Source organism: Phocoena sinus, chromosome 17 (genome assembly GCF_008692025.1).
Source record: "Phocoena sinus isolate mPhoSin1 chromosome 17, mPhoSin1.pri, whole genome shotgun sequence".
Classification (NCBI taxonomy): Eukaryota; Metazoa; Chordata; class Mammalia; order Artiodactyla; family Phocoenidae; genus Phocoena; species Phocoena sinus.
The window spans coordinates 7,433,646-7,454,408 of record NC_045779.1 but is presented as its reverse complement, the minus strand read 5'-3'; the positions used below and the strand labels follow the sequence as shown (position 1 = coordinate 7,454,408).

Sequence of the window (20,763 nt, the reverse complement as noted above, 5' to 3'; positions counted from 1 at the left end):
CCAAGCCGCCCGGGACCAGGTCTGGCTCTGTCACTTGTCAGCTGTGCAACCCCGGGCTGGCTACTTCCCCCTCTGTGCCTCCGTTCCCTTCTCATTAAGATGCGGGACTGGGGTTTCCCTGGTGGTGCAGTGGTTAAGCATCCACCTGCCAATGCAGGGGACAGAGGTTCGAGCCCTGGTCCGGGAAGATCCCACATGCTGCAGAGCAACTAAGCCCGTGAGCCACAACTACTGAGCCCATGTGCCACAACTACGGAAGCCTGTGTGCCTAGAGCCCGTGCTCCGCAACAAGAGAAGCCCGTGCACCACAACGAAGAGTAGCCCCTGCTCGCCACAACTAGAGAAAGCCCGCACGCAGCAACAAAGACCCAACGCAGCCAAAAATAAATAAAAATAAAATAAATTTATATATTACAAAAAAAGATGCAGGGTTGGCGGCAGTCGTGGCATCTACCATCGTAAAGATGATAGTGAGGGCTGAGCGAGGTGATGTTTTTTAGGAACAGCGCCTGGCAGAGCAGGTAGTACCAGTGCTCGTTAAATAAATACACATACTCAGAGCATCCTCTGTCATTTACGGGGCACGCAGACCCTTTGTGCTCATTTTTTCTTCTGTTGAACTATCAATTTCATGTTTTTATTTATTCATGCCCTGGATTCTTTTATAAAACTATTGGAGGTCTTTGTATTTCCAGTGTGAAAGCAGTGCACACTAAAACCCTAGATGTTATCGGTGCTCAGTACATGTTTTGATGAATGCCTTGATTATTTTAGAGCTCTGTTGTCAAATGTGGTTCTCATTTGGGGGCAGAGGGGGATTGAATAACAGATGCAGTCTCTAGATGACTTACATTCTATACCACCAAGACCCTTTGACAGTCTCTTTACCTTCTTTATTTTATAGAATGACACATGAAATATAGAGGATTTAAGTTATAGTGACTTAATTGCAGCCATAACCCACAAATAAGACAGAGGATATTTCTTGGCAAACCAAGAAACCAATGTCAGTGAATCAGTTTTAACTGCTTCTGATCTTACACTAAATATAAAATATTTCAAAATGATGTATTTTTTCTTCGATTCGCTCCAGTGAGCCTTTTCCAACCTTCCATAGTGAATTTCCTAAAGGCAGCTTTGTTTTTTGGGAAAAGAACCCTAACCATGCTGGGATGCCCTGCTCCTAAGAAGGCAGCAAAATCGAGGTAAACAAAAGGAAATCAGCAAAGAGGAAATCATTCTGCTTTGGAAAAAGTGTTTTCATAAATTACATGAAACTAGTGCCTTTTCTTTTTTTAAAATTAAAAAAAAAATTGAAGCGTAGTTGATTTACTAGTGCCTTTTCAAATTGAGGATCCCTAACCCTAAGAACATATAAGTAGCTTTTGATATTAATATGTTAATAGATGAAGTTGCCCCGAAATGCTCCGGCACATCCTCCTATTTCTCTTTTTCCGATATCAGAAAGTACATCATTAAGTTGAGGCAAATGGGACAAGTAGGCGACAGTTAGAGGTAGAGTTTCAGATAATTTATTTTCCATTCCTTGCTTTACAGCGCTTTGTCACTATTCTGTGTCTACACCTTGAATGTCCTTTTCTGAATAATAGCGGCATAATGTATCGACGATGACAGCTTAAGTGCCACAGCACCTGAAAATAATATACGCTAAATCTCAGTTTATCTGCAGATGGATGGCTGCTCCGTACCATTAGGAGTGGATACGGAGAGAGGGGTGCTTCCTCTGCTGTTTTTCAGTTTTTCAAAGCTCCCATTTTGTTACTCAGACATTTTACTTCCAGTCTTCTTGTCTTCTTAAAAATTCCAATACTTAGCATCTTCCTTCTTTCAACCCTCAGTATCATAAGTGTAGTCAAGATGTGAACCTTTCTTTTTCCTTTTCTAATTTTGTAGCTCTTTCCCAGTGCGCTGAGAATGGATAGTTTGGGTGTGATAGGGCACGGGTGAGAAACTCGGCTCCGGAAACTCAAAATCTAGTGGGAGATCTGCTACAGCTCTCACGGTTGACTCTTTGGGACCAAGGAAAGCAGTTAAGTCAGGGCACAAAAACCAGGACGTGCTCTTGGTGACTCCTTTTCTTCTGTGACTCTGTGTTGAATTGTGGCCTAGCTCAGAGGAAGGGTCTTGATGACTGTAGTTTTCAGAAAAATGGTTTTCAGGTTCAGTTACACCTGTTGTCATAGGTGCATTGAATACTTCTGATTTTTCAACGCTTATAGCAGCCTGTGATTCTTTCAGGTTTTACTTTTGCCCATTAAAAGAGTAGATTAAAAGAATATTACAAGTTAAAGATGACACATATGGAATCTAAAAGATGACACAAATGAACTTATTTACGAAACAGAAACGACTCACAGAGAGAGCAGACTTGTGGTTGCCAAGGGAGAGGTGGAGAGGGATGCAGTGGGAGTTTGGGATTAGCAGATGCAAACTATTGTATATAGGATGTATAAACAGCACGGTCCTACTGTAGAGCACAGGGAACTGTATTCAATATCCTGTGATCAACCATAGTGGAAAAGAATATGAAAAAGAATGCATATATATGTGTATAACTGAATCATTTTTGCTGTACAGTAGAAATTAACATTGTAAATCAACTATACTTCAATTTTAAAAAAAGGAATACTACAAGTGAAAGGTGAATTTTTCTTAAACTCAGGCAAACTGATTCTTCTTATTTAAAAAAAAAAATCCCTTAGCCCTCCCTACAGCTACCTTTCGATTTGTTTTCCGACGCTCACTGCCCACCTTCTAGGCTGAGCTGGCCCTGCCCCACTTGTTCACCCTGATGTCCTTACACTCTGCCTCTGCTCCTTTCATTGTACTGCAGCCGCCTTCTCAATAATCTTAAGGACATCAATCCAAAGTCTCTTTCTGTCCTTCTTTTCTTTTCTTTTTTGTAGCTATTGTCGCTTTGTTGTGGTAGAGCCTTGACCCTGCTAACCATGCTTTCTTCCAGAAAGTCTTTTCTCGTTGGTCCTAACAGGACTTTGGAATTTTCTGGGTTTCCTCCTGCGTATTTGATGGTCCCCTTTCCCTCATCTCACCCTTACCCAAAGCTCAGTCCTTACCCTTCCGTTGGTCTCTCCTGGGACTTGACCCCTGGGTGAGCTGACCTTATAAGGCCGTCTCTGGGTATCTAGGGATGTCTGCAGTCTGCACCTCGAGCCCCTACCTCTCCAGGCAATTCTGGTTCTGCATCTCTTACTGATGGGACCCAGTTTGACTGTAATGATGTAACTTTCAACACCTAAAACTGGACTCATCCTACTTTTGGTTAGTGGTTTAGGACGGAGACCCATTATCCCTTTCCCTTCGTATCTGTTGGTTCATGTTATCTCTATCTCCAGCTCCAATCTATCTGTCTATCAGATGCCTGTGGAGGCCTCGGAGGGTGGGTAGAATTTGGGTAAGCGGCAAGACGGGGGGAACAGCATTTCAAGTGAGTGTAACAGAAACGGGACGGGGAGGGTGTTGTGAGGAGTCAGGAGTCCCACTTGATTTGAGTATTTGGGGATAGTTGGGGAAGGATGGGGTTGGAGAAATTTAAGCCCTGTATGGGCAGGCAATGAAGGAAGTTAGAGATTTTGAACAGAGAAATACGGTGAGAGCAGTGTTAGAGAGAGATTGGTTGAGCTTTGAAATGCAAATGATTAGGGGTCAGCAAAGCCTTGGTGAGTTGGAGATAAAGAGGTGGGGGTCTCCGGGGGGTTGGGGGCTCCATGAAGAAAACAGTGAGACGGTGCCTTTGAAGGGAATGGATGTCAGTTCTGGAAATACTCAGCTTGAAGTGGCTCGAAGCCACTTGAAAGGAAATGTCCATTAAGCATTTGAAGATAGAAGACACAGAACCTGTGTGAGTACAGGGCTGGGGAGAGAAACGTGTGAGTCATAATTGCCTTTTCAGTTTTTACTGCTTTTTCCATTCCTCATGATTCATTCTTTTGTACTCTAATGTGGTTGTGTTATTTGTGTTAATAATAAACCTCATTTATCTTGACGATAGCTTTCTGTTAGGCTGCCACAAACTGTTCAAACTTATTTTTTCTCAGTGACAAATAAATGATTATAAGGCTACGGCTTGTCACAGTTTCATAACTTTGGACACATTTATCTTTCGCTGTGAGTTAAGTACATTAAGATGAACGTTTCGCAGGTACTCATGGCGTAGCGGCATAATCAATGGCAGGAAATTGGAATTTGTGAGCCCTTCAGCAAAAGAGCAAAGATTTTCTCTAAAACTGTAAAAGGTTGCTTTACCGTTGTTATCCTAGGGTCAGATTTTTTTTAATAGGAAGGAGTGAGGGTCGTGATGCTGACAGAGTAATAATGGGTCTTTGCTCTTTTATGTCTCTGTAATAACGTACACTGTTAACACACGAGGCCACGTGCACGGAGGCCTTGGTGGGTGGGGTGGAGGAAGAATGGTAAGAGGTGAGGAAAGACTCAGCTTTAACTGTGGGCTTCCTGCTCTGATACCCCAGTTTGGGAGAAAGACAGAACATTTTGCTTCTCGAGGAAGAGTCACTGAGCGGGTGGGGAGCTGCCCCTCACTTCCGCTGAGGAAGAATCATCTGTTGTTCAGCTGTTCTTGTTGGCAAGCTTGGTAGGAGTTTGGGTTCAGACTGCAAGAGGCAAGCCCTCTGCCACCTGCTGTCCCGTGTGTTTGCAGGCAAAGAAGGTCTAGGCTCCAGAGACCTTCGTGAGGCCAAGTCCTACCTGTGTCATCGGAGGAGTGAGCTGGCTGAGCAGACGGGCCCCTCTGAGTCGAGGCAGCGGACGGAGTCAGCACACCCTCCAACCCATGTCCTCCTTAGAAACGAGCAGTGTTGATGACCTTGGGCTGCACTGCAAACTGGAAAGATGCTTGCCGCCCTCCAAGGCATCATCCCGCTTCTCTGCCTTTGTGGGTCACGTGTAACTAAAGCTAAGGAGGGCGAAATGTGATAGGAATATAGGGGTAAAGAGAGCCCAACGGGAGGACAGAGAAGGTGTGAAGAAGCCGAGCTTTAAGGCGTAGCTCTCCTTACGGTATAGGGAGACATGCTTCAAGAGGTGGTGGCTTGTGAAGTTCGCAGAGCTAGGAGCTGAAACAAGCGTCTAAGGCTGGTGGCTCCCAGCTCAGAAGTCTTTTATGAGAGCTGTTGCCTCTAAGAAGTTAGCACTAGAGTCGCACAAGTGCAGTGTTGCCCCTTGCCGTTCTGCCCTCTGCTGTAGACCTGCCCCGCCCCAGAGCGTGTCTGCACTGTTAGACTTGGAAGTGAGTCTCCCATGTGCCCTCAGCAGATAACTGTCTGCTTGGACCTCTGCTAAGCCTCCCTGGGACTCCATGGGCTGCGTCATCATTATCTAAACCATATCCTTAGTATCAAATGCCTTTCCGTTCAAATCCATTTGTCCCCAGACAAATTTCAGAGCACATGTCCTCAATATGTGCTAAATTACTAAATTACTAAATTACTAAATTAATTCATGTACTAATACGTGTTATAGATGTACTGATACGTATATTATATATATAATCTATTTTGTGTAGCATAGGAAAATTGAAATGAAAAGACATTGGATAAAAGTAAATGTAAGCAGATGTTCTAATATGTTCTTTTTGAGCATCAGTAGATCATTTTGTCCCCGACCCTTTGCCAGAGGAGCCATGTTTAGTCTTAGAAGAGCAAATTGCAAACACTGTCACATTAATTGTTAGAGCCCTTTGTCTTTATTCCTGTTGCTTCTAATCTTGTTCAGATTTAAACCTCCGTTCATCTCCACACTTTTTTTTCTCGTCACACACTTTTTGTTTGTTTGTACAACCTGTATTAGAGTTCTCAGGAGAAACAGTATATATATATTCTGAGACAGAGAGAGGAGAGTTAAGATTTATTTTAAGGAACTGGAAAATCTGAAGTATGCAGGGCAGGCCAGAGGCTGGAAATGCAGGTAGGATTTTTTCACTCCGGAGGTAGAATTCCTTCTCCTTCAACTGATTGGATGAGGCCCACCCACATAACGGAGGGTAATTCTGCTTTGCTCAGTCAACTGACTTAAATGTTACCACAGCTAAAAAATACCTTCAAAGCAACATCTAGACTGGTGTTTGACCAAACAGCTGGGCACCATAGCCTAGCCATGTTGACACACAAAGTTAATCACTGCACACCTGTATCATAATCTTCTGTTGGAACTTCCGTGGTAGCCACCTAGCGTACCTTCCCACCTCCCACGCCAGATACTTCCATCCATCCCCGTTCTGTCGGAAGAACCTTTGAAAGGGGATTTTGATTGATTGTAAGCAGCATAAGTAATAATAATATTCACTGCAATAATATATTGCTTTAGTGTTTCCCAAAGCACAGTTATGATAAAATTTAAACCTCTGTGCCATCCTAACCCCTCTAACTTTCCAGCCCCATCTCTCCTGTCACTGCTGGTCTTATGTGCCCTCTAGTTACCTCCGAAGTACTCAGTTCTTCACAGGCACTGATGATTTTCCTGTCTCTATGGCTTTGCTCTATGAAACAGAACCAACACTAATATAAGGCAAAATATAAGATGATAGGAATAAAGAAGGGGCTGAGGGAGACGGGAAGGTGATGTGAATAATTCAGGCTTCTCAGACCTGAAAAAACTTCATTAAGCTGGGGAGAAAGGAAAGGGGGAGATAGACGGTGTTAGGCGCTGAATTCCCACCCCCCCCCCGCCCCTCCCGCCTCACCAACCAATTCATATGTTGAAGCCTTAGCTCCTAATACAGCAGAATGTGACTGTGTTTGGGGACAGGATCTTTACAGAAGCTGTTAGGTGAAAATGAGGTCACTAGTGGGGGCCCTTGTCCAGTATGACTGGTGTCCTTATAAGAAAAGGAAATTTGAACACAGACATGCACAGAGGAAAGACCATGTGAGGTCAAGGGAGATGGTGGGCGTCCGCAAGCCAAGGAGAGAGGCTTCGGGAGAAACCAACCCTGCCCACACCTTGATCTCGGACTTCACGCCTCCAGAACTTTCAGAAAATAAACTTTTGTGGTTTAAGCCACCTAGTCTGTGGCACTTTGTTATGGCAGCAAACTAATATGGGTGGAGTGAGGCAGGGCTCAGGGAACACAAGCCGAGAGGCAGCAAAAATGTAGAGAGTGTGATGGGTGTGGACTGCTCATCTATGTGACTACTACCGGTTACAGCTGGTTTCCAGAATGTGTTGGAAATTTGCCTGGTCCTTGAATTAACCATCCTCTAGTGGCTTGGAAAGGGGATTTCTGATGATGTTTTGTTTGGTCTTAATGAGAGAAAGCACCTCCAAGAGAGGGGCGTTTCTCAGTAAATACCAGGCTGGAGCTTTGTCTCTGAAGTTTGGGTTCCTTGTGGAGTGTGAGGGAAGAATCTCTTTTGCTCCTTACTGGAGTATCAGCTGATGGTAACACCCAGGTGGTAGAGCAGACAACAGGTGGTAGAGATTCTCTTGCTGTTTTCGTTCTGTGTTATTGTACTGGTCACACAAGGGTCATAGCGATCTTCTGTTATCCTTTTTAGCTTGAGTTAGTGGAAGTGCCAGGATGTCCCTTAATTTTTCTTTTCTTTCTTTCTTTCTTTTTTTTTTTTTTTTTAAAATAGACTGTATATTTTAAGAACAGTTTTAGATTTACAGGAAAATTATGAGAATAGTACAGAAAATTCCCACCTGACCTACACCCAGTTTTCCCTGTTATTAACATCTTACATTAGTATGGTACATTGGTTATAATTAGTGGACCAATCTCAATACACAAGTATTTTATTCAGTTTCCTTCATTTTCATCTAATGTCCTTTTTCTGTTCCAAGATCTCACCTATGACACCACTTTACATTTAGTTCTCATGTTTCCCTAGACTCCTCTTGGCTGTGACATTGTCTCAGGCTTTCTTTGTTCTTTGACGACCTTGACAGTTTTGCGAAATACTGGTCAGGTATTTTGTAGAATGTCCCTCTCTTGAGATTTGTCTGACGTTTCCCTCTGGGTTAGACTGGGGTTATGGGTTATTGGGAGGAAGAGCACACAGGAAAAATGTCCTTTTCATCACATCATGTCCAGGGTGCCTATATCAACATGTCTGATGACTGCCGATGTTGGCCTTGGTCACCTGGCCCAGGTGGTGTTGGCCATATTTCTCCACCATCAAGTATTCCATACTGTACTCTTTTTTTTTTTTTTTTTTGGGAGGGGGGTGCGGCGGTGTGCTGCGAGGCTTGTGGATCTTGGTTCCCCGACCAGGGATTGAACCCGGGCCCCAGCAGTGAAAGCACCGAGTTCTAACCACTGGACTGCCAGGGAATTCCCCCATACTGTACTCTTTAAAACGAGATTGCCATGCACAGCACACACTTAAGGAGTGGAGACCCTCAATTTTTTAAACACAAAAACATGTGAAGTAGTTTTTGAGGAACAGGTGTGAGTGATGATGTTGCTGAATTATGGAGGAGTGGCAAAAAAACAAACAAAAAAACCCCAAACATACTTTTTTTGGTTTGTTTTGTTTCAGAAAAAAAAAAAAAAAAAAAAAGATCCATACTGTCGCTATGAGAAGTAAGAAAAATGTTGATTTGAACTTTGAAATTTGTGGAATAAAAATAGATTTCAACCTTGGGCTTTTTTTGTTGATTTAATTAAGGCAATCAATTCTTATCTGTACCACTGGGGCTCCAAAGCTATTGTTGCAGCCGGAAAAGGAAAGATTTAAATTGGTCTGTCTTTCATTACTAACTGAAAGGTTATAGAACATCGCTTTCTTAAAGGCAGTGCCTTGACAGTTACATTTACTGGACAATCCAAGTTCATGTGGGCTTTTCATAGCCTGACCTGTCCTGGGTGACCGTTTCTATTATAGGCAGAGGACCTCATTACTTCCCCCTAGTGGTCAGCTTTATAATCTTGAATTCTAGCGGGACAAATTCAGCAGGAGAAACTTCAAAGTTAATGGCAGTCCTCATGATAATTTTCCTTAATATTTTAATATGGATGCTAAAATGACATGGTGATTGAATTTTAGTATGTCTTTTTGGATTAAAACTAGTTTTTAAATGGGTCACTGTTTTCAGGCAGCAAGTAATGGTAACTTGATTAAAAGCTAAAGTGATGAAGATTAGTATTCTAGGCAGAAGGTTTACCTTGCTACTGTTCCACTGAGAACCTCAGCGGCCATTTGATTTTAACCAGGGAATTGAATCTGGCTTCTTGCAAGCGTTTTATGAGCACTGTAGGAGCAAGTGCACATTCTAGACAAACCTGAAGACTACAGAGCTTTACGGGGCTAGTAGTGGGAGAATCCTCTGGAGTATTGTTTGTCATTCCTTCACAGGTAAAATTTTATCTCCAGGGCAGGAAATGGCTTTCGTTTAGAGTTCTCCATCAGCATTCATTATGTTACCATGCTTTAAAAAGGTGCAGCGCCTTTTATAGGATGCTATCTGTCTACCTATTCTTAGAGAGTGGAAAGAACTTACAGAATTGGAGACCGGTTTTGTTATTATCCTTGATGGAAATACTGGGTGACACGGTACTTGAGTATGTAGGTGGTAATCCTTCGAATGAGTTCTGGTGTTTGTGCCCAGACCGGAGTTCTGTTTTATTGAGAGCCAGAGGGGATGGCATCTAAGGAAAGGCAGCTAAATCAGTGTGAAATCTGCGAGTCTTCTTAGATGTGCTCCTGATTAGGACAAAAGCAGAACTTGAGTGGCATTCAGCACTGCTTCTGTTCAGAAATGAGAAGGGAGGAATTCATACAGAGAACCAGTCATCTCTGTGTCTGTTTGTGATACTCTCGTTGCATATGACACCATACAGATATGGTCAAGGAGCAGTTGATAACGTCTTTGATTTCCTGAGCGGAAGTACATTTAGTAACGAGGGTACCTGTCTGTTCTTGCTCACCCAGCTCCACCTGATACACTGGAACTCCACCTTGTTTGGCAGTATCGATGAGGCTGTGGGGAAGCCCCGTGGAATCGCCATCATTGCCTTGTTTGTTCAGGTAAATGGTCTCCTGCTATGATTGCTATATTGTGCAGAGATGCTTATTTCTAATTCATTTTGCAAAAGGTTTTTTGTTGTCTCTCATGTTTACTACTTAGAGGTGACATTAAACACCTATACAGAGAGCACTGATACTTTAAAAATGGAAAACTTGATCTCTCTGGGTCAAGGATGAGCAGCCATATTCACTGGTAGAAAATGATTCATTGGCTTATTAGAACTTTTCTTCGGAGTGGCATTCAGGGTCTTTGGAGAAAGCAGTTAGAAAACGTCTCCTGAAGGCAGAGTTCATTTTGTTATTGAAAAAGAATTTCAGAAAATATTTTTGGACCTCGCCTTCCTGCAAAATCTAAGAGAAATCAATACTATAATCATACAGTAGATTCCTTTAGCTATTCGTTATTAATAATTTTCACTCTAAGATGATTTGAAGTGCCTTGTAGAAAACACTGATAAAATGAGAGCGGCAAAGACCTTGGTGGATATAGTCAATGTAAAGTTTAGATTTGAGCTCTTTGGTGGGCAAAAAGAATATTATATAAATTTAGTGAAACATACAGAAGCGGACCATATGCTTTCAAAGGTAAAATTTTAATTTAGTTCCTAAGGTGAATCTTTTAAAACTTTGTCTTGATGTAATTACTCGATGTAATAAAAGATGTAGAGGTGAAGGAGACTCTGGAAATTGTAGGCTTCCCCCTTCTGCCTCTTACAGAAGAGAAACCAAGGGCCAAAGAGGCCACGTCATTGTTTATAGTCACACAGGGATTTGATGTCACCAGTCAGGACCAGAAACCATTGTCCACTCTGTGTGGTTCCAGGCTGCCTTTGGATAACCTAGTGGTCCGTAATAACTTAATTTTCCAAAGAGTGCTGAGGAAGGGGCCTTTTGAAACCTCTTTTTTTCGGGGTGGCATATATTTCAATAGTATTAATTCTAACAATTTCCTGTTATAAATACCTCTAAGATATTTCTTTATTGATGTTTGAAAGTAACCTTCCAGTTTTATTTAGCCTTTTAGTATTTTGAAATCCATGTTTTTAAAGTATAACACATGTCATGGAATTTAAAACAAATCCTTACATTTTAAGATAAATCTTCTTCTCAATTCATTTCATGCGTTTTTCACGGGCAGGGCCCTATATTCCTTCTATTTTATATCTGCATTGTATAAGGAGAATGGAATCACAAAATGTTGATGAAAAATGTTTCAAATTATACTACAAATATATTTTGATAATCTTTAGTATATTGAAAATAATAACTGTTAACGTCCATCTTTTGTAACCCGAGAAAGTTAACAGAGCATCCAGATTTGACAGCATGAGGCAGTAGAAGTAGAAGGCAATGTCTCATTATTAAAAAAAAATAAGAATAAAATAAAAATAAGAACATAAATAACCAAATAGTCATCTGTAGGAGGGGAGGGAACATGTTAGTTTCATCTTTGGAGGCAGTACTCAATACATACTTGTGAATGGAATTCAGTATGATAACTTGATGTTTTCACTTACTGCTTCTCAGTGTAGAACAGCTGACATGCAGTAAAGTGCACTAGATTGGAAGCCGAGTCTCTTGGGACCAAACATCGCCGTTCCCTGGAACCAGCTCATTACTGGAGGCAGGCAAAGCTTGGGGGCTTGTACTCTGGCTCTAACTTTCCATAGGAGAGAAAATCCAGGTTATCTACATGAAAATGCCTTTCTCGGGAGAGAACAGAGTCACAGAAACTATAGAGCAAACGTTCACGGAGGAAAGAAGGGCTGATCAGGAGTGTCAGCTGAGGCAGAGAGGAAAGGACTGCATGCGGGGGTCTTGCACTTAGGTCAGAGGCTGGGAGAAGTAGAGGGGAGGAAGTCCAGGCAGTGAGGATAGACTTCCCTTTCAGGAAGCTTGACTCAAAGACAGATGGGGTGATAACTAGTGGTGATGTGCACAGCAGGGTTCAGATTGTTTCATATTGAGATCCGAGATGGGCCTGTGTTTTTATTCTGAGCAAAAAGGGCTAACGTAGATGTTGTTTAAACATACCAGCAAGAAAGGGGATAATTGATGTAGAAAAGCCTCAGAAGAGGTGGAAAGGCGTGGGATGAGAGCTTAGGTGGATGGACTGATCCTGGACAGGACGGGCCCCAACCCTTCTCCGAAATAGAGGGCCAGGAGGAAAGGGTGGGCACAAACGGCACACATTTTTAGGTGAAGAAAGCCAGGAATTTAGGGGAGTTTATGCCTGATGACCTGTACTATCTCTGAGACATGCAAAGCAAAATTATTTATAGAGCAAAGGAAATACGGGTGTGGGATTGGGTTTTGAGATAGCGCAGGAGGGGAATGACAATAGACTTCACGGTCCTTGTGGGAGACCCACTTGAGATTGGACATCACAGATGGTACAGGACAGCGGATCGTGGGCTGTTCTCCATCCAGGGAGAGGAGCAGAGAATTCTAGCAATTTTCTTTTTTTTTGGCCGTGCCCGAGCAGGGATCGAACCCATGCCCCCTGCAATGGAAGCACGGAGTCTTAACCACTGGACTGCCAGGAAAGTCCCTCTAACAAATTAATTGTTGTATTGACCCGTTACAGAGCATAAGGTTTAGGAGGACAAAGGGATTAGAGAATGGAGAATGTTTGAAGAGGTGTCATTCAGCATAGGCGGGAAGGGAAAGGGATGAAGCCAGGAGGGACCTGAGGGGCGTGACGCCTTGTGATCGGTGAATAGGAAGAGAGAGAAAAGAAGAGAGAGCTGGCCAGATGGGCACTTGTGGTCAGAGGCAATGGTCTTTGTTTGGAGTTGCAGTTTTCAGAGTGAAGACAAATCCAGGGTGTGTTCTCAGGATTGGTTTGCTGAGGTGGGAGGGAGCTGATGGCCATGGACTGAGGGGTAAAGAGAGAGGCCAGGGAGGGCACAGGTCGCGCACAGGGATGCTGAAGTCCTCCGGAGTGACGGCAGGAAGGGATGAGCACTGCGAACGACCGGTGGGTCAGTAAGTGACCAGTAGAGCAGGATCGCATCGGGGGAGGGCAGTCTGCTCAGAGGAGGAGGGTGGCTTTGGGCTTGTGGGGTAGAAGACCCATCTAAAAGTGACAGCTGGGAGCTGGCCACAGCTCTCACTCCTGTCTTGAGGGAGACTGTGCAGTGTCCACTCCAAAGGCCTGGGAGGGTGGTGGCCTTGAGCAGACCCCAAGAGTTCACAGACACCCCCTGGGGGAGGTGGCGGGAGAGCTTGTCAAAGCTGTGGAGTCATCCAGTTTCAGAGGCTGCGGTGGAAAATGACGGGGGATTAGCGTTAGAAGCGGAAAAAGCGCAGGGCCGTGCAGGGTTGAGGTCGTCCGAGAGGAAACTCACCAGAGGGCTGGCATTTGGGGAGGCGGTGAAAGATGGCCGAGGGGAGGGTCAGGAGTTACTGGGCTCCCGGCAGACTCTTGGTCCCATGTTGCGTTGCCACCTGGACTGCTGTAGGATTTTAGGGGCTGAGGTGTGCAGAGGATCCATCTATATTTTCTTTTTGGTGGCTGTAACCCCTTCAGACAAAACTTTGACAAAGAAAGAAAGAGATTGAGCAGTAACTGAAGTTGGTTGCAAAATACAAAGTTTTGCCCATAAGGTAAAGAACCTTTATAGACAGAAGGAGCCAGTAAGAGTTCCCCAGTGCTGCTTTATGTAAGAACTGTATTTGATGCCGTGGAGCTTTCTGATTGAGAGTAGTCTGAACTATAGTGCACCGTGCCCTGTTCCAAGGTTTGTTTTTAAAAAAGATTGATTGATTGATTGATTGATTGATTGATTTGACTACGTTGGGTCTTAGTTGTGGCATGCGGGAATTTTAGTTGCGGCATATGGACTCTTGGTTGCGGCACGTGGGATCTAATTCCCTGACCAGGGATTGAACCCGGGCCCGGCCCCCTGCATTGGGAGCGCAGAGTCTTAGCCACTGGACCACCAGGGAAGTCCCTGTTCTAAGGTTTTTGTTTGACTGAGTCTTATCTTCAACCCCGTCACTTTTGTCTGCCCCACTGTATAGAGGAGGAAGCTGCAGGACACAGAGGTTAGGTAAACTTGCTCGAGACTGAAAAGAGAGTCAGGGTCAGAACCCAGCATCCGACGCAAGTGACCTTTGCTCCTGGACCACTACACTGTGTGGCCGTACAGTGTTCAGATGTGGACTCTTCAAAGAGTTAAGCTCTGACAAGAGATGCATGAAGTAAAGACAGAGCCGACCTGTGGGTGTAAGCACCCACCTGCTACGTTGTGGCTAAACCAGTGCAGCAGAGGCGTCTGTTTCCCCTGAGGATGGGGGGAAGGCGTCTGCCTACAGGTCCAGGCTCTTGCACCCAGGAGTAAATTTCCCTAAGATATATATGTGTGTGTGTGTGTGTGTGTGTGTGTGTGTATACACATATGCACATATTATATATATATATACATTTTTTTAACTTAAGAGAATTCATTTTCTGTTTTTAGTGCCTATCTCAGGAATTGCAAACACTTGGAAAATGATGTCTCAATTATTTTGAACTGATTGGCCTATCTTAGGTTATGTAAGTTTCTTGTCTCACCTCTTTCCTCTGATGCCCTTTCACCTAGCCTGTTTCCCAGTTGGATCACGTGGACAGAAACAGGGAATATAAACATGGTGACAGCTCTTCTAGCTCCTTGTAGGTCATTCTCCAAAAAAAATTTTTTTTAACATCTTTATTGGAGTATAATTGCTTTACAATGGTGTGTGAGTTTCTGCTTTATAACAAAGTGAATCAGTTAACCATATACATATGTTCCCATATCTCTTCCCTCTTGTGTCTCCCTTCCTCCCACCCTCCCTATCCCACCCCTCTAGGTGGTCACAAAGCACCGAGCTGATGTCCCTGTGCCATGCGGCTGCTTCCCACTAGCTATCTATTTTACGTTTGGTAGTGTATATATGTCCAAAATTTATGTGGAAGAGAAAAAGCCAACTGTAACAAGGATTGTTTGTCTGAGGTTATAAATTGTCTCTGCTGTGACTGCCCTCCATTATCATGGACTGTTGAAACTTGGCTGAAAAATGGAAATCAGATTGCATTTACAATTTTTCAAGTTAGAGTCAGGAATATTTAATGTCATATTCTTTTTAAAGTCTCAAATTCTTTGGAACATTTTATACACTGAAAAAATGTAATGATACATAATGCTTTAAAAGAGAAAGCTACTGGGAATTCCATGGTGGTCCAATGGTTAGGACTCAGAGCTTTCACGGACATGGCCTGAGTTCAGTCCCTGGTCAGGGAACTAAGACTGCGCAAGCCACTCAGCAGGGCCCGGAAAAAAAACACAGAAAGCTACGAACAGCATATCCTTATTTATTTAAGAATAAAAAGGGGATTATAGAACTGTGTTCTGTGGTAATCAAGAAATGTCCTGGTTTCGGTGACAGGACAATGAGTATGTGTGAAACCATGTACTCATTTTTCTGAGTTAATAAAACTTTTTCAACACGGATAAAATCTTTATAGTAATGACCTAGAAATGCCCAGGGTGAAAACGGAAGGCTTTGGGCATGTGATGAATAATTTTAATTCAGAAACATCCTTGAAATTTCTACATTGCAGTATTATTACTTTATATATATATAGCACAGTGGGTAAACCTGTACTTAGCAAGGTGAATTTGGAATGGATTCTTGGAAATGTCTAGGAACATATCTAATACTTTCTTGTACTGGCTTCTGTTACTGTTACACCTTTAATTGCCTTCAGTAGACGTGACCTGGCTGTTATTAAAAAGGGCATTTGTTCCCTAGGAAGGACATTCAGGTGAACTTGAACTTCACTTCTGTTGGTTATTTTAAGTAGAAGCTACATATTTAAAAGCTTTATGGTTCTGGTTTATGCTTTACACTTTGCAGATCGGAAAAGAACACGTAGGCCTGAAGGCTGTAACTGAAATCCTCCAGGATATTCAATATAAGGTAAGTCATTCTTTAAAAGAAAATAAAACTACTGGCTGTGTCAGAGGCTTCCAAGCCCACCTTCAGGCTGGGAGATTCCCTAAAAGGACTCACAGCCAAGTGCTTAGCCTCCTGGTTGTGGTTTCTTCCAGCGGAAGGCTACAGTCCCAGAGAAGCGAGCCACAAGCTTCCAGACAGCCCCGCCCCGTGGAGTCGCATAGGGACACACCTGATTCTCCTGGCAGTGATGTCACAACACGTGTGAAGCATTGCCAACCAGGGAAGCTTTCCTGGGCCTTGGTGTCCAGGGATTTTATTGGGGATCAGTATGCCAGCCGGCAGTGCCTGAGGGACAGACCTCAGCTACTCTGACTCTAGCCCTCCCCCACCCTGAGCAAAACCGGGCTTTCACCATAAATCACAGTGTTGGGATATACTTATCTGGTCCAACTGGTGCAGCCTGACCCAAGGCCTCAGGCACACAGAGCCACTCTTCTGAGGCAGCATATTCCAAGGGCTCAGAGACTGTCTCCCAGGAGCCAGCCAGGGGCCAGTCTTGAAGACAGGCCTTTAAAATTTTTTTGGGATTGTGTAGGATTCGAGCAACCCAGGCCAGCTGAGTTACCCCTTTCTGCCTGCTGGTTATAGGAAGGTAGTGTAAATGAAACAGATAAAAATTGTGGCAACCACACTTCAAAGTATTTAAGTAAAAAGAAAAAAGGAGACAAGTACATACAAGCCATAAGATGATATATCCCACAGAAGGTGATTTAGGTTGATTTGAGCCTGTAGCGATTCGGCCTAGCATTGCCGGGAAGCCCAGTTCTCTTATAAACAGTACTTTTTATGCTCACGTTGAGTCAGTAGAATCTGAGTGGCCTTGTGGGGGAGAAGTTCAATCCCGTGTGGGTGCTGGAGATACCGCACAGGGGTCCAAAGACCCAAGGCCAACCCTAAAATCTGTCTGGAAACAGTCTCGCTAGCTCTAGACTCACTAGCTCAAGCCCAGAGCATCTGGAACCAGGCAAGAACCTCTACAGAAGGTCTCCTGAGCGCAGGCTCAGAGTGAATCCAGCTGCCAAGGGAAAGCACAGACTGGTCACAGAAGCTGGTGAAAAGGGGACGAGGACACATTTTCACTGGCATTTGTTGAATAGAAATGGGTTGAGAAATTTTCCTTTATTGCTTCAGCTAATGTGACATCAGTCATTACGGAATACAGGAGGATGGTGGGAGGTAAGTAAGCTGGATTCTTTAATGTGTCCAGCAGTCCCCAGAAGTAAGGAAGAGAGCAAGAGGTCATGCACTTACCTTCCCTGTTATGTCTGCCTTAGTGGAGTAATCTTATAAGAGACATCCAACTGGCGTGACAGGTCTGTCTAAGGACCGACATTTTAAATGGGACTATTTAAAATAGTGATCAGAAATGTGAATTGGTGATGGTACAAATAGTTTATTGAAATTTATATCTAGTTTTGATAAACGTGTATTGAAATTTAATATTTTCATCTGAGTGTCAGTTCTCCCTTTCTGGAGGAGGAGAGCATCCGGGATAGGTCCTAGAGCTGAGCTACCAAATCCAAAGGGGGCAAAACGAGAATTTGGGAGGCAGCCCGTCCTGCCAAGAAGGTTAGGAATTGAGATCGTAGTACCAGGAAGAAAGTCATTTCTAAAGAATTCCCTGAGCCAAGGCCTGAGTCTCTGGTGTGGATGCGCCAGGAGCCGGAGAGGTAGCTGACTGGGGCAGATGGACACTGGACGATTTTAAGTTTCACACCTGGAATCATAGGGAGATTTGAGCTGCAGCAGCCGAGAAAAGAGCTACAGACTCAGAGTAGGAGTATCTTGTTGGAATCCACCCCTGGCTGGCTCCAGTGAGAAGACAGATGGACACAAATCTGTGGGGTCTGATAATGCCCTTCAGGAAAGACTTCAATCTGGAATCTTAGTGCTCATAAATGTTCTTATTCTAAAATTTAGAAATTTTATGTTAACGTGGGGTACGTTGTTTTCTGTTTCAGGGGAAGTCCAAAACAATACCCTGCTTTAATCCTAACACTTTATTACCAGGTAAGCATTCATCTGCGTAAGATGAGTTTTAACTGTGGATATATATGACTGCACTGTTTTCCCCAGAACATACACAACTATATCTTATTAGTTAATAAAGTTTCTTTACAATTTGTATTCTCTGTAGTTGGTACCAGTTTCACATTGCTCTAAACCTGGGAGTAAACCTTTTGAAATAATAAACACTTTACCACTAGTTCCATTAATCCACGAAGAGGTTTCTTTTGGATTTGCATTCATACAAATTGCCTCCACTGTGTAAAGTACGGCTGTAATAACATAACCTTGGTATACGTGGAAGATTGGTCAGTGCAGTTCTTATTAATCTCTGGTGTGACATAAACTTTATATCTAATTTTAAAAGATAACCTCTTTGCAATGATATTATTTAGCTATTATTTCTAAATATTTAGGTATGCCTGAACAGGTAAGAATTGTATATAAAATACTCAAAATATAATTTGTAGATAAAGGTTGTTTTGTACAAAATTTTGGTCTTCACGTTTCTCTGCCTAAATTATGTGAAAGTTTTTGGTGTTCCAAAGAAAACCAAATGCATCGTATCTTCTGCTTTCTACATTTAATTGCACTGCTACAAACCAGTTTTTTTCATATGTTGAATACTCACCCATCATATTTAATCACAAATTCTTCTAATGCAGGGCTACAAGATTTTATAAGAATGATTTTTTTATTCTATCATAATACAATTTCAATATTTTGCTATTTAAGAAGCGATATAGAGGTAGCTAGAACAGCATGGTTAAATGCACAGACTGTTTTCTCGTCTCTCATTTTTATTAAAAAAAATCAGATATATGATTTAACATGCTTAAAAGAATCAAAAGCTCTAAATAATCACACCTGGGAACAACTTAAGCAGTCTCTCCCTTTAAATCCCAATAGTTACAAATTATTGACCTTTTTTGTTTTTTGTATTTTACAAAAATTTATTTTAACTGAATTTTTAAAAAGATAATTTAAACACACAGACTTTGAAGCCAGACCGCTTTCGTTCTCATCCTGGCTCTGGCCAGGATGTTAGCCCAGTGACCGTGGGCATATTACATACCCTCTATGATTCAGTTTCCCCATCTGAAATGTGCGGGTAATAATGGGACCTATCTCACTGGTTTCTTGTAAGAGTTAAATAAGTTAATGTAAAATGCTTAGAAGAGCACTTCACGTGTAGTAAACATTCAATAGATATTGGGTATAATCAGTCAGGTAAATCATCCAATAAAGTAAAAAAAAAAAAAAAAAATGGACACACTTCTCAAGTGAGTAAACTTGATATGTAGTATATATATAGTATATAGTATATATATCAAGTATGTGTATATATAATATAGTATATCAAGTTTATATACATCCAGTTTATACAGCCATATTTAAATATGTATAGTAACCCATTGAGAGAAACTGCTATAAATAATAGAAAGAGGATCCATCATGTTTTTTATTGATTGTTTTCTCCATGATGATTAGATTAAAAACACAAACGTGAGGCTCTAGCTCAAAAATGACATCCGTCTGAGAAGTGTTATTTGGACAGTTTGTAACTTTGAAAATTATTGCTGGAATCTTCCAAATTATTTTTCATTGACTTGCCTTTCCGTGACACGCCCACGTGATGGCACAGACCCTCTGCTGCGCGATTACTGGGTCTACGAAGGCTCGCTCACTGTTCCGCCCTGCAGTGAAGGTGTTACCTGGATACTGTTCCGATACCCTCTAACAATATCCCAGCTACAGGTGAGTGCAGTGCCTTTAAATCTTCCAGAGTGAAGTTCGGAGTTAAAGGTTAAATGTTGTCTCTACAAAAGGGAAACAACGTCTGTTTTACGTTTCGGCTCCCTTTGGATCAGTTAGGTCAATCACATCTTTTCAGATAAAAGTTAAATGTCTTGAACCGGTGAAAGCAATGGAAAGGTCAAGGCTGAAGAAAACCCAGCTCTCATTTATGATCTGTATTTTAAAAGTCAGTTTTTATAGAGTAAACAGAAGTCAGTGAAATAGCCAAACATTTGATTATTATTGTTATTCCTTCATATGGGTTTTCCCAGGCATTGGAGAGAAAAAAGGTCTTGGAAGTAAAGTGAGAATGCCGGTTACTTCTGTAAGTCACATGCAGGCTTTGTAATAGCTCTTTCTTGGCTTGCACAGGAAAATCCTGTATGCAGAGGGTGAGGGCGCTAAAAAGAACGCCCCGGAAAGTTCTGGATTGTTCTCTAGCCCCATTTTTGTTCACCTGCCACCCACCTTGGGTACAGCATAGGTGCTGTAAATGCTAATGCACAGTGTGTGTCTCTCCAAGGTGAGCTGTCACTAGGGTGTTAGCTGGCAGAGCAGGAGGCAACATCACTACAAGGTGTTTAAACAATGGTTTTGATATTATTACAAAAAAAGCTTTAAATGTCTCCTATCCCCCAGAGGTCTGTCTAAGGATGTGTTCTGGAAGGCTATACTTGTTCTTCATGATCAGTCTCAAAAGACTTGGGCAGTCCTCTCAATAAACCAAGTTTCCTTTAGAAACTTTTTACAAACTTTTATTATATCCCCTATCATTTTATAAGAAGTTCAAGTTTACTCACTACTCAGGAAAGCCTTCTTTTGTTTGTCCTTAAATCTTTAAAATCCTTCTTTCAACCTTTAACAATTTCTTATTTCTCTTTTTTCTAAGGACTAATTTTAAAAGTGCCCCATTCAGCATCTTCATTGTTTCATTATTTTAGAAACT

General features: G+C 42.4%; 1 protein-coding gene across 3 annotated transcripts in view; it reads left to right on the top strand.

Moving 5' to 3' along the window:
* Positions 1-20,763, top strand: part of CA8 (carbonic anhydrase 8) — a 210,623-nt gene that overhangs the window by 163,115 nt on the left and 26,745 nt on the right. For all 3 annotated transcript variants that reach the window (XM_032610212.1, XM_032610211.1, XM_032610210.1), the window contains 4 exons: positions 9,930-10,025; positions 15,912-15,974; positions 17,975-18,023; positions 19,666-19,778. In XM_032610212.1, the coding sequence (XP_032466103.1) occupies positions 9,930-10,025; positions 15,912-15,974; positions 17,975-18,023; positions 19,666-19,778 (321 nt within the window). The remainder of the gene's footprint in view (positions 1-9,929; positions 10,026-15,911; positions 15,975-17,974; positions 18,024-19,665; positions 19,779-20,763) is intronic.